The sequence below is a fragment of the Sinocyclocheilus grahami genome, unplaced genomic scaffold, assembly GCF_001515645.1.
Source record: "Sinocyclocheilus grahami isolate Dianchi unplaced genomic scaffold, SAMN03320097.WGS_v1.1 scaffold518.1, whole genome shotgun sequence".
NCBI lineage: Eukaryota > Metazoa > Chordata > Actinopteri > Cypriniformes > Cyprinidae > Sinocyclocheilus > Sinocyclocheilus grahami.
Window position 1 is genome coordinate 502,642 of NW_015505697.1, and position 14,873 is coordinate 517,514.

Consider the following 14,873-nt stretch of genomic DNA (forward strand, 5'->3'; position numbering starts at 1 on the left):
ATAGATAGATAGATAGATAGATGGATGGATGGATGGATGGATGGATGGATGGATGGATGGATGGATGGATGGATGGATGGATGGATGGATGGATGGATGGATGGATGGATGGATGGATGGATAGATGGATAGATGGATAGATGGATAGATGGATAGATGGATAGATGGATAGATGGATAGATGGATAGATGGATAGATGGATAGATGGATAGATGGATAGATGGATAGATGGATAGATGGATAGATGGATAGATGGATAGATGGATAGATGGATAGATGGATAGATGGATAGATGGATAGATGGATAGATGGATAGATGGATAGATGGATAGATGGATAGATAGATAGATAGATAGATAGATAGATAGATAGATAGATAGATAGATAGATGGTTGGATGGATGGATGGATGGATGGATGGATGGATGAATAGATAGATAGATGTTTTTGGGCACTACAGGAGTGTTACAGATGCAATTCAGACTTGTGTCATTGACTACCATCTGTATGCAGCCTCTCTCATTGAATTTCAGCCATAGAGCTCAGAGTATTTATAGAGTGAGAGGACATAGATCTATGTTTCACAAACTGGGTTCTGTAAACAAACAAGTGGAGAAGTTACACTCTAGCCAAACACTGAAGCTCTAGCTGATGGAGGTCAAAGTCTGCATCAAAGGAGGACAGCCAATGGTTTCATATTGCGACAAATTATACTGCTGAATACAGCAATACAGAACTTTGCCGGATCTTTTCATACAAATCTAAATTGTTTGAATGGATTAGTCACATGTTCCGCAGTATAATTTTGTTAGGGATGTGCACGTTTCAAACCCAATCTTAAGGATGACTTTTCTCACCTGGAAGGGGATTACCAGGTTAATCATTTCTCCTACTTTCTTGATGAGTGTCTGGCGGAGGTTACGGGGGAGCCAGATTTTGGGACGCTCTGCAATAACAGAATGCAAGTGATTCACATGGTGGCCGCGTCTAATTTTCTATCTCATTTCCTTCCCAACAGTGAACTGTAATGCGATGCAATAGATGGATCTTCACTTTAAAAAAAACTCATTTGCCTGAACATTAGCATTTATAAGCTTAGTTTCATTCTATTATCAGGTATACTCATCTGTAGCAAGAGGCATTAACATATGCTGTCTCTAAACACAATCTAGAAGACAAAAAGCTGATATATTTGAACCTCTAGCAGTCCACATTGTGCAAAACCCCATCACTCTAAAATGTTGACCTTAAATAGGCTATCAAAACATTTTAAGATCATTCTCTGTGTAACTCACGCATGATTTCACGGATGGTGACTGCTTGTTGCAATGTGGCAGGAAGGCTTGGGCCTGCCATGTTATAAGCCCTCACGCGGAACTGCATCTTCTCTCCAGTTGGCAGGTCATGGACGATCACAGTGGTTCTTTCTGTGAGACCCGAAAATGCAGGAATCCATTCATCAGCTACAGAGATTAAATAAAGGTTTCAAACACAGAGCATTGAGGATTTATTCTGAATAGTACTCTGATGCAGTTAAAAAATATATATGTTTTACACCTGAATTTATGAAGCTATACTACCGCTCAAAAAGGTTGGGGTCAATGCAACTTTTTTTAAGGAAACTTATACTTTTATTCAACAAGGATGCTTTAAATTGATCAAAAAAATTACATTGTGAACTTTATTTTCATCAAAGAATTATGAAAAAATGTTTCTTGAGCACCAAATCAGCATACAGAATGATTTCTGAAGGATCATTTCTTCAGTGAAACTGAAGACTGTAGTAATGGCTGCTGAAAATTCAGCTTTGCCATCCCAGGAATGTTTTTTTAAAAATAGAAAACAGTTATTTTTAATTGTATCAATATTTCACCATATTTCAGATTTTTGATAAATGCAGCCTTGATGAAAATTAGAGACAAAATATATTTAAAAATCTACTGACACCAAACTTTTTTAAAACAAGTGTATTCTCATTATAAACACATTTAAAGAAATTCTGTCAAACATATACATCTTTAAACCATCCCATACTTACAGCCTTCTTTGCAGTACTCAACCCCATAGCCTTCGAGTTCAGCTGAGCCTATCCTCTCTGGAGCCCTCCATTTCAGAGAGATGGTGGTATCGCTGATGTCATCCACACACAGGCCAGTGGGCTCGCTGGTCGGAGCTGTGGACAGGAAGTTGATACAAATGAGTATGTGTTTCAGTCAAAATAAACTATGTTCTTGTATAAAGGTTTGGCCAAATACCATTTCTTTTGTACTGGCAGCTGGAGTAAATCAATCATGTACCATCTGACAATCTTATCTGTCTTTCCTTTATCACTTTAGCCAATAAATTGGTTAGGATTTTTGCACGTAGCTCTGAAATGATGATGTACTAAGGATTAGCTTTGTCAACTGACAGCAAGGAAAACCCTTGTGTGTATGATGTATTTTGAGTGCAACATTAGCTGTATTACACTTATATACTGTTACTAAGCCATCAAAGACAGAGATAGTACTGGAGACTTTTAATACATAGCTGGATTTACTTGGTCTTGTCACTGTGGTCTCCAGTAAAGTTCCACTAAAGAATGTGAGAAGAGCATAGCGTTGTCACTAAACTAAGCAGCCATGGAAACTATGGAAGCAACCTCAATTGTGTGACGTTCATCTCTACTTACCTTTGAGACTACCTTCACAGATAGCCTTCCATTACTGACAAGAATAACCAACATTGCTTGAATGAGTCTGAGTTTAACTTAGGGTAGTGGTGATATGGGCCTCCTGAAGATATACATGCTGTCTGCTGTGATTTGTAAGCAAGCTCCAGTCTAAAATGTTTGTGCCATATTTAAGCGCCAATGACATGCTCAGGTCAAGCTGTGTATTTATGAAGACTGTGAACTTGCAGCAAATCCAAGAACATCTATTCATATCTAGTCAATAGTTATCTAGAGTGGGAAAATTATTCAATTCATTGACATGCAAACAACCACTCTAAATATGAAGCCAATAGAAATAAACAGAGCAAAATGATCATGCTTTGCTTTGGTATGCTTATTCAGGCCTTAAGGTGCATTCCCGTTTACCATCCTTCTGCAAATTTTCATGGTAAAATCTAGGCCTAGTCAACAGGAATTTGCAATTGGGAATGAGAGTGAAAGATTTGCCCATGTGGATTTTGTATCGGTTTCAAGATGCAACTTGATACAACCAGAAGAACACCACAAGTGACTTAATTATGAAATGTGCTTTATACATTGCTACTCTACTGACAATTAACTTTTTTTGCCCGAACACTTCACTAATGTAACCATATTTTTGAATGCAACCATTCACACAATCTGCTTGTTAAGTCATTATGTAAGTAATACTGTTTCCGGGCCCAAGCCTCTACTTGTTTCAATTGAGACTACTATCTCAACAGCATATCATTACACAAGTTTACAATACAATACCCATGTGGACAGGCATTATACAACTGGTTTAGGTTTTAATGCTACTCTATGCTGTATTCTTGAAATAAGTTAATGACAATGAAGCATCAAGACAGCCGTAAAAAGATATATAAAGATGTCACGGAGAGTGGAATAATCCCTGGAGATTAATAATCTCCACAAAAGATAGTTAGAAATAGATGCCTACTGCCAACAGGTTTAGGCTCTGGTTCCGGCTCTGGAGGGGGGGCAGTTTCCTCTGGAGGTGCTTCTGCAGATGGTGCCCCTTCCTCTCCCGGTGGTGCTGCTTCTGCTGGAGAAGCTCCATCTTCAGGAGGAGCAGGAGTTGCCTCCTCAGCTGGAGGTGCAGGAGCTTCAGCACTGGCCTCTTGTGCAGGTTCTTGTGGAGGTGGTGCTTCTGGCTCTGGCTCTTTGGTTTCTGCTGGGACATCTGGCACTGGCTCGGCCGGTGGTGCTTCAGCCGGCGGTGCCTCAGCTGGCTTCTTCTCAGCAGTCTTGGGGAGCATCGGTTTGGTCATTCTGTCTCTGGATCACTTCAGTCTGGTGAGTTTTACAAGTAGAGCCTCCTGAAAAGTGTCTGTCCGTTCTGTAACACCTGCTGTGGTCTTCTCTGGGCATAGTAACGGTGACAGGCAAGAAACAAAGGAAGTGCACTGTCCTGCCCCCTCCTCTCTTTTGACAATGCAGTAGATACAGCTTTGCAAAGTGCTAACATGCCATTATTTATAGAGAAGGATGCCATGGATAGTTTCCTAATCAGCTGTCTTGTAACAGACAACAGTCTACACAGATAGCAATGCAGCTCACTATAAGATTATGTTAAAGATGAGCAAAAAATTAATGCATCATTAACATGTCTATTGTTTGAACTGAAAATGACCTTTTCAGAACACTTTAAAATAACACAACCTATTAATTGCACCACTTATATGAAAAGATGTGGCTAAATAGCTCTATGTCTCTGGAGAGAAACAGTAGCCCTTATGGGATATTTCATCCAAAAGTGAAATTCTGCATAATTTATTCACCCTCATGATGTTCATGAATCATGACATTGCCTTACATTCTTCTGTAGAACATTAAAGAAGATATTTTGTAGAATGTTGGTAACCTAACTGATTCAGTTCCCATTGATTCGCATTGTATGGCCAAAAAATAAAACGGAATGCAATGGGAACTGAAACTGGATACCACAGAAGAACGACGTGAGAGGTGATTAAAGAATTATGTTATTTTTGTTTTGTTTTGTTTAGTTTTGTTAAAGTATCCCTTTACTTGACAAGCAGATCTTGGATCTTTCCAAAAATAGCAATATTGAATCACAATATATCATAATGAAAGCAGGGGATGGAATCCATAAAACTGGCATTCAGCATATGCCATCCTCCTGATTAGCCACTACATATTAAAATTAAATATCTGCAACAGAGGCTTAAATAAATGCAGGGGAAACAAACAAGTTCCTAATATGTAAGCAAAGTTATAAATCAAAGCAATGGAACTCACCAACTGGCACAAATGGTTGGGAGGCAGCACTGGGGCGTGACATGCCGATGGTGTTTACTGCGTATACACGCATTTCGTAGGCTACACCCTCAATCATTCTCTTGGCTTCATATGTGGTCTCTTTATAAGGATCAAAATTGAGTCTCATCCATCTATAGCTCTTTGTCTTCTTCCTTTCAAGAACGTAACCTAAAAGACATTAAGAGCACATTGTTATAATCATGCATTTCCTCTTAAGTGCACATTTAAAAGGGGATTTTCAGCAATATTATAGGTCATTTTCATTAGGTTGTTTTTTCATAATATGTAGGCCACTTCACTTAACGTCAAGTCTGGTGAAGTTTGTGTTAATTAGTGGTTGAGTAAAATGTATTTATAGTTTTTGGGAACATGTGATGTCAACAAGATTTACTTAATAGAATATGAACTACTTATAGTAAAGCTATATATAGCTCTGTAGTAATACTGTGTACAATTATTATTAAGTCACCTATGACTGGCTGGCCACCATCAAAGAGTGGGGGGTCCCATTGAACAACGCATGAATCTTCACCGACACTAAGGATTCTAGGAGCTTCAGGTGGGTCTGGCACATCTGTAAAACATCAAAAGCTTAGTCACACCATTCCTTCTGTACAGCTAATATGCAGCTACATTAAAGGCATTTTGCTCTCAAATAGCAGCTCTCTTCTATACATTTGAATACTGCAAACCTCCTGAAGGCAATAAATAATAATAATAAGCAGACAGAAAAAGATGTGGACATTTTTGTTTGTGGCCTTTTGATGCATTATATTTTAGTGCAGTTCTGAAGTGTACAAAAGAGTGCTGCAACATAGACCATAATGAAATCAGGGCCTAACTTCAGCCTCCCAGAGAACCGCTGTGAAACGTACCCATCGTAATGTGGTTTAAAGAAGCTTACCAACAACTTTGACATTAATGTCAGCTGTATCCTCTCCAGCAGGATTGCGTACAATGACAGAGTACACGCCCTCATCCTGACGCTCCGCCCCCTCAATGGTAAAGATACAATGGCCTTTGGTACTCTCCACATGGACACGCCCATCTGAGTCTGTCAGCACCTGAACAACCAATCAAAACCACTTGTTAAAAAATGTTAAAAGTCAATCTGGATCGATCACAGGACTTCAAATTCAACTCTGAATTCAGGCAATCAGGAATAGATCACAGAGGAAGATCAAATATAAAACTTGCCAAAATGCCAAAACACCCATAGATACCACAAATATCTGAATTATCAGATAATATACGTTACCTGTTAAATACCCCCTATGAATGGATGGTGCTTACCTTTTATTTTCAAACTTTATATTTTACGAACTTTAGATTATAAAAGATTCACTCACCTTGTAGACACAGTATTCTACAGAGTTGTATGTGGTGTGTGTGAAAAAACTGTCAAGATCTCAAAAGTATGATGATTTGTGTGTCAAAGTGATGCTTGTGTTAATGTTATAGCAGCTTGTTTCCTTTTAACCCAGAAAAAGACAAACCACAGTTAAAGTGGAGAAGAAAAAGGATGCTTTATCAAATTTTAACAATTTCAATCACTAAACTATATTTTAAAAAAAAGAAATACTTATATATATATATATATATATATATATATATATATATATACACAGTATATGGAGTGTGCCCCTGGATAAATTGATCAAGACTGCAACATCATGCAACATGATCAATGACATCACAAGGTCAATAACATCACAGCCAAAGCAAGAAGCATACAAGACACATGATTATGTGCAGTGTACAAGCAGTCGGGGATTGTTAAGGCCCAAACTCACTTCACCGTTCTTCGCTGTCCATATATGCCTTGGTTCAGGTCGTGACTCTCCCTCCTTAAAGCTACCCTACATGAGCAGAGCAGAAGCTGTGAAGCCATGGCAACCATGTCAGAGGTTAAGTGTGAGAAATTGAACTGTCAACCTTCCATCTCAGCACAAAACTCCCAGTCCCAGTGAGCCTCGACAAGACTTTCTGGTTATGGCTGGGAGATGTTACAGTACCTACCTTTCAAGGCTTCTGAAGCCCAGATGATGGATCTCCTGTTACATTTGTAGGACAACATGGCAAATCGTAAAGAATTACAGTACACATATAAAGCATACCACAAACTGCAGGTGAATTCAAAAACATAAATTGTCCTCAAAAAATGATTTTCTAACTAAATAACATTCTAAAGGAAAAGTTTAGTGTAGGTTTGGGTATTCTGCCATTTTTGACAAGGCTGCATTTTTCAAGCAGATCTTACAGATCATTACTGCCAATGGTTTCTACAATCTACTTAGGCTTACAATGCTTTTGGGAAACACAGCTCAGACCTATTCGCTCAGACAGGGATTGTAAGAAATCAATACCAGACAAAATTTAATGAATCGCTCCTACCTTTTCTCCTTTTGTCCAAACCACAGTGGGGGCAGGATCTCCAGTAATTGGTACATCTAGTCGCAGTTTGTTTCCAGCCACAACCAAGATTGTGGACTCAGCGGTGCGGCCCATGCAGTCCAGATGAATCTTGGGAGGATCTTTAAAAAAATGTTGACACATTTCTAAAAGTTAAGTGTTCCAAAAAAAGGGTTACTTTCTTTCATTTCAATATTTATGGTTTAATTAAGTTACCAGAAACACATCATGATTATAAATTATATTAATGCTGTTTTTATTTTTTACCTTGGCGAGGAACAAAGTCAATCTTGACCTCTGTAAAGATAAAACACAATAATTTCAAAAACAATGGCACAGATTTTTATTCATTTATTTTTTTAAAGAGCAGTTTAAACTCACATTCTTCAGTAATAATTAAAAGGATGTACCTAAAAAGTTGAGCTTGGCAGAGAGATTGAAGGCATAGCCCTCAGGAACGAAGGTGTAGTCACCCTCATCCTCTGGCTTTACCTCATCAATGGTCAGTTTATGAATCCTAAATATAAATAAAAAAGTAACTTCACAATATAAACAACTTAGCAGTGTTGCACGGTTGTAACAAATAGCGAAGTGATGTTGTAACATCCATATTTTCTGTATTTTTTAATTTATTAAGAAGGGACCTGGCGTTAGCACTCGACAAACTCTACTTTTCTGACGAAAGTTTGTTTATCATTTCGGTTTTGTTCATCTGTTTTGATTCAGAACCAGTGAATGATTCTTTGAATAGGTTCTTTTCAAAGAATGAATCAAAAGGGTTCACGATTTAGACTGAAACTGAATGTTTTCTTCAGTCAAATTGCTGATAGTACGTTTACCATGCCACCATGTAAGGACTTTGTTACTGAATTTTCCAGTGCATTAACAAGCTCCAATGCGCCTATGAGGAGGTCAAAGTCAGCCCGCACTCTTGCCTCAATGGCTGAGGCTGATTCTATTGGGGTGGGTTGGGCACCTGAAATTGAACAGCCGGTAGCAGCATTGGTGGTATCACCAGATGAAGCGCTTAGAGGCAATGTACGCTGCCCAAGTGCACAATGTGGTCGTACTGACACATTACTGAAAAAAGCATATGAGTCTGTAGCCTACATAACCCGAGTGGAGAATACTATTTGCCAACTACTGCTTGCCTGTAACACCACATTGGAGTCAGCGAATGTTTATCCCTCTGTACCTCAGTTCTTACAGATTGCCCTGTTGACTATAGGTCATGTGACACGTGAACTTGGGACACTGTCGGCGACCCTTCTAACAGCACAACGCCAGGTATGGCTTGCTCAGGCAAGGTTGCCTGAAGATTGTAAGAAGACATTGAGGGAACTATCAATTGTACCGGGGCATCTCTTTGGCCCCAACATTTCTGAACTATTAGAAAAGAGAATGAAGTTATCAGAGGCCACACGACAGTTAACTCAGGCCCCACGGGCTCCTTCTTTTGGGATGCTATTGACACCGGCACACTCACGTTACTCAAACTCAGAGCAGCGGTTGCATCCCCACAGCGGTCTGCAAATTCAAACGCCGACAGATCCCTGGGTTCTGACGACTCTGAACAAGGGATACAGTCTGAAGTTCTCCAAGGTTTTCAGGAATTCTTCCGACAGTCGTCAAAGATTCAACCAGTTTAATGGCCATTTCCATTGAAATTCGTTCACTGTTGTTGAAAGGAGCCATAGAGAATGTCCCCCTTCTCAGACAGAGAGACGGTTTTTACTCAACTTACTTCCTCATTCCTAAAAAGGATGGCGGTTTTCTTCCAGTTTTGGATCTGCGATGCCTCAATGTGTTCCTAAAGTGTCTTCCCGTTCAGATTTTGAGCACAGTCGACGTTCTTCGATCTGTGATGAAAGGAGACTGGTTTGTGATGAGTCTGTAGCCTACATAACCCGAGTGGAGAATACTATTTGCCAACTACTGCTTGCCTGTAACACCACATTGGAGTCAGCGAATGTTTATCCCTCTGTACCTCAGTTCTTACAGATTGCCCTGTTGACTATAGGTCATGTGACACGTGAACTTGGGACACTGTCGGCGACCCTTCTAACAGCACAACGCCAGGTATGGCTTGCTCAGGCACACACAGGTCCACACAGGTCCAAAGAGCAGAAACCCAAAACCCTGAAGTTCCTGGGCGGCAGTCGGCGTTTCACTGTACAACACCTACATTACTGGGAAAATTCAACATCTGACCCCTGGGTTCTGACGACTCTGAACAAGGGATACAGTCTGCAGTTCCGACGCCACCCTCCAAGGTTTTCAGGAATTCTTCCAACAGTCGTCAAAGATTCAACCAGTTTAATGGCCCTTTAACTCAGGCCCCACGGGCTCCTTCTTTTAGGATGCCATTGACACCGGCTCACCCACGCTACTCAAGCTCAGAGCAGCGGTTGCGTCACCACAGCGGTCCACAACTTCAAATGCCACAGTGACATAGAGTGGCTGAAGAGACTCAGTCGTGCTGCCCTTTTCCCCGCCACCATCAAGGAGGGCCACGTCAGCGCACCCCCACCCCCCCACACAGGTCCAAAGAGCAGAAACCCAAAACCCTGAAGTTCCTGGGCGGCAGTCGGCGTTTCACTGTACAACACCTACATTACTGGGAAAATTCAACATCTGACCCCTGGGTTCTGACGACTCTGAACAAGGGATACAGTCTGCAGTTCCAACGCCGGCCTCCAAGGTTTTCAGGAATTCTTCCGACAGTCGTCAAAGATTCAACCAGTTTAATGACCCTTTCCATGGAAATTTGTTCGCTGTTGTTAAAAGGAGCCATAGAGAAAGTCCCCCTTCTCAGACAGAGAGAAGGTTTTTACTTAACTTACTTCCTCGTTCCAAAAAAGGATGGCGGTTTTCGTCCAGTTTTCGATCTGCGACGCTTCAATGTGTTCCTAAAATGTCTTCCCTTTCGGATGTTGGGCACAGTCGACGTTCGATCTATGATGAAAGGAGACAGTTATGTGAGTGTAGACTTGAGGGATGCTTACTTCCATGTTCCCATTGCTCTCCTCCACAGGAAGTTCCTAAGATTCAGCTTTCAGGGTCCTGCCATTCGGGCTATCTCTGGCTCCTCGTGTTTTTACGAGATGCATGATGCCCTTTCTCCTCTTTGGTCCAAGGGCATTGACGATTGGCTTCTCTGTGCCCCAACAAGAGTGCATGCTCTACGCGACACCAAGATTGTTCTGGAGCACATACAGAATCTGGGCCTTACTGTGAATGACACAAAAAGTCATTTGGATCCAGAGCACACTATAACCTTCATAGGAATAATGCTCAGTTCTGTCACAATGTCTGCTACACTGTCTCACACTCGGACAGACAGTATTTTTCAGTTACTGACTCGTTTCCGCCTGGGAGCAAGGATAACTTATGGTGTCCTTCTACAACTAATGGGGAGGTTGGCTGCTGCCACAGCTGTGATTCCCTTAGGGTTGCTACACCTCAGGCCCCTTCAGAGGTGGAGCAACAGCCTAGGGCTAAACTCAACGAGACATCATTATCACATGATTGTTGTCTCTCCTGCTTGTGTCCGAGCACTGAAACCCTGGAAATGTGAAACATTTCTGAGGGCTGGAGTGCCACTAGGGGTGGTGCCTTCTCATCAAGAAGTGATCACATCGATGCTTCGCTAACAGGATGGGGGGCAACATGGAACCAGAGGGGGATTGGTGGTCACTGGTCAGAAAAGGAGGCATTAGAACATATCAACGTTCTAGAACTGAAGGCAGTGTATCTAGAACTACAACACTTCCTACCAGATCAGAGCCGCATGTGCTTGTCCGGTCTGACAACACGTCGACAATCTTTTGTTTGAATCACCAAGGCGGCACCGGGTCTCTTGCATCTTTACAGCTAACCCGCAAAATCCTCAGATGGTCTCAGGGCCGACTGACTTCATTAAAGGCAATGTATCTCCCAGGATCAGACAATCAAGTGGCAGTTGCTTTGTCCAGAGACCTACTGCATCTGGGCGAATGGAGGCTTCACCCGGATGTGGTGCAGCTGATTTGTCAACAGACAAGTTGCAAGGCAGAGGTCGATCTATTTGCCTCGGAGCTAACCACACATTGCCGTTGGTGGTTTGCGAGGACCGAGACATCCAGCCTATTGGGACAGGATGCATTAGCTCACGAGTGGCCGAACTGCCTATTGTACGCATTCCCTCCTTTTCCACTTCTATGGGAGACCCTACATCGAATATTCCTGTCCAAACACAGGATGCTTTAGTGGCACCTCGTTGGCCAGCCAGACCATGGTTTGCTCTTCTTCTGAGTCTGTTATAGGACGAACCATGGTATCTTCCCATTAGACGGGACCTGCTTTCTCAGCTGAACGGCCGTGTTTGGCACCCAGATCCAGCTCGTCTTCAGCTTTGGGTTTGGCCAGTGGGTCCACTTCTCAGTTAACTGATTGTGAGCCAGCAGTACTGAACACTATTGGTAACGCTAGGGCTCTTTCAACACGACAGCTTTATGCTGCTCAGTGGAGGATTTTTCTTGTTGGTGTGGGGATCAAGGACTTGACCCAGTTCATTGTACTGTGCCGAAAGTATTGAGTTTTTTTGCAGCATCTTTTAGATGACAACAAGGTGGCTTCTACCTTAAAGGTTTATGCTGCTGCCATATCTACTTATCATGCCCCGATTGATGGTGCATCCTTGGGGTCTCACAACCTTGTATGTAGTTTTCTGAAGGGAGCAAGACGTATAAAACCTGTTCGTTCTACTCCCTTTCCTGTTTGGGACTTGCCACTTGTTCTAGAGTTTCTTTGCACACCGCAATTTGAACCATTGGATGTTGTGGATATTAAGTGGTTGTCCTTAAAGGTATCTTTCCTGTTAGCCATTGCTTCTGCTAAACGTGTTTGTGAGCTTCATGCCCTGTCAGTGAGTGTACCGTGCTTACACTGGTTACCAGAGGATTCTGGGGTCATCCTTCGGCCTAATCCAACCTTCCTCCCTAAGGTCTTGTCGCCACAATTTGTGAATCAGTCTATTAATTTGACTGCTTTTCAACCTCCTCTTTCTCCTTCCAATGCAGGCGGGGGGAGGTCTCATCTTCTCTGTCCTGTAAGAGCTTTGAGGTGCTATGTTAAGTCTACTGCTCCTTTTAGACAGACAGATCAGTTATTTGTCTCTTATGGTGAGGTACACACCCCATCATTCAGAATACGCGAGAAAGCATTCCGAGGCTGGGCATCGAGCTGCTGTGGTTTATATCCTTGCATCTCGGTCGACGTCATGACGTGACTATGTTGTTATTTTTTCTCGGCCTATCTAGCTTACGCAGCGTTATCCACTAGTGCTTAGCACTGCCTCTGGTGGCCATCTGGAATTCACAGAACCACAGTTACATACGTAACTAGCGTTCCCTTTCGTGGAACTTCGAACTGCGTCCTCTAGGGGTCACAATGGGGGCCGCCTCGATTTTTCTCGGCCTATCTAGCTTACGCAGCGTTATCCACTAGTGCTTAGCACTGCCTCTGGTGGCCATCTGGAATTCACAGAACCACAGTTACATACGTAACTAGCGTTTCTTTTACAACATTTACAACAGAGCAGAGGGAACAAAAAGAACGCTGGCTGAAGGTACAGGTCAAGAAATTCCAAAACGCCTAAAAATAAAATTACCATTAAGTTACAATGGACTATGATGTTTTAGACATGTTTTTGGGATTTAAGTAAGCACAATACTTGAGCGTTACCATAAAAATGCCACATGACTACGATGGTGTAGTTTACTTTTTAAGACACTAACACTGTTTTTATTTATATTTTATTATTTAAATGTTATTTTACTAATATTTCATTATGAATACCACATTTTATACCTCTTTTAGAGCTGCTTTTGCTTTTGGCAGTATGCAGTGTTTTTGCAGGTTGAGTTACTTGTATAGCTACCATTTAGTTTAGCTAAATCTAAACACGCATGGTTTAGCTAAACCATGTTTTGTTTTTTTTACCTAAATTTGAAGAATGAACCTTCATTTGAGACTTTTACTTATAGACATGAGGAAATCTCCAACTTAATATTTAGAAACACTAGCACTTACCTGCCAATGTGTGTGATATGAGTTCTGGCATCAGGTTTCACCTCCACTCCATTTTTGTACCAGATGCCTTTCACATTCTCATCAGAAACTTCACATTTGAACACAGCCTGGTCTTTGGCCTTCACCGTCAGGTCAGCAATGTTTTGATAGACCTCTAGCTGTTTCTCTAAAGGTCAGAGGTCAAATAGGACACAGTCATCACACATGACCAAAAACTAATAATGGATGCTTACCACATTACGCCACAAAAGCTATTCTAGCATATGTTATCATTACTAACTAAAACATAACTTGGAAATAACATGTTTTTAGATGTAACATCATAGTAACATGGAAAACATTTGAAGTACCTTGATGTAACATGTAAACACTATAGTTTGTGAATATAGCTAGTAAATGTTCTGTACCCATAGTATTGACATCTGATACTGTACAATTTTTGTAAGGGATTTAGGCAAGTTAAAAATTCATTTTTTATTTTATTTTTAGAGCTTGACGACCCTTGTCACCATTTGCATTAACATCCTTCCTGTTGTGGTTTACGGAAGAAAGAAATCATATGGTTCTGCAGCAACATGCAGGTGAGTAACAGATTCATATTTGGGTGAACTATCCCTTTAAGATAATAAAGAGAGGTGGGGTAAAGAAAGGTAACAATCCCACTGATGGGCTGGTAGAGTTACAGTATTACTGGGCAGCTTTTTTTTTCTTGGCACCTCTTGTACTTGATCAAAAGCCCAGACAAGCTGGTAGCAGACATACCTGGGTATCAGTTTGCTTGTAAAGTGCTATACATGCTTCAAGACTCAGAATAGGAGACAGAGGGAGTAGAGAGAGTGAGAAAGAGACAGAAGCAAACAATAAAAAGAAATGGGAGAGAAAGGGAATGAGTCATAAATCTTTCTTAGATGCTATTAAAAGAGACGGATGGAGCAGTGTGTGACAATGACAGAAAGCGAGAGTGAGGGAGGAACAGACAGAGTCACCTGCTCTGTTAAAACATATGGGTCAGGCGGTCTAACAATAGCTGGCATGTTGGCATTGTGAATGTTAACCTTGTACAAAAGTGTTGGTGGCCATGTTTTCTAAACTGATGAGAGGTGAAGTTTGAACGACATGGCCATGAGCGTGAAACCTTAATGACTACTTAATGTGCAAAGTATATATATAAGTATATATATATATATATATATATATATATTAGTGCTGTCAAATGATTAATCGTGATTAATCGCATCCAAAATAAAAGTTTTTGTTTACACAATATATGTTTGTGTACTGTGTATATTTATTATGTATATATAAATACACACACATACACTATATATTTTGAAAATATTTACGTGTATACATTTTTACATTTTTATATTTATATTCTTATATTTTATATTTTATATAAATATATTTAATATATA

The 14,873-nt window shown here is 40.9% G+C and overlaps 1 protein-coding gene across 1 annotated transcript in view; it reads right to left on the bottom strand.

The window, feature by feature from the left end:
• LOC107554890 (myosin-binding protein C, cardiac-type-like) overlaps nt 1-14,873 on the bottom strand; it is a 40,277-nt gene that overhangs the window by 10,633 nt on the left and 14,771 nt on the right. The window contains exons 15-25 of the mRNA XM_016237535.1: nt 13,459-13,624; nt 7,797-7,903; nt 7,654-7,683; nt 7,369-7,508; nt 6,768-6,833; nt 5,879-6,038; nt 5,444-5,548; nt 4,954-5,142; nt 2,038-2,172; nt 1,295-1,462; nt 857-945 (exon numbers count right to left, since the gene is read on the bottom strand). Of these exons, the coding sequence (XP_016093021.1) occupies nt 857-945; nt 1,295-1,462; nt 2,038-2,172; nt 4,954-5,142; nt 5,444-5,548; nt 5,879-6,038; nt 6,768-6,833; nt 7,369-7,508; nt 7,654-7,683; nt 7,797-7,903; nt 13,459-13,624 (1,355 nt within the window). The remainder of the gene's footprint in view (nt 1-856; nt 946-1,294; nt 1,463-2,037; nt 2,173-4,953; nt 5,143-5,443; nt 5,549-5,878; nt 6,039-6,767; nt 6,834-7,368; nt 7,509-7,653; nt 7,684-7,796; nt 7,904-13,458; nt 13,625-14,873) is intronic.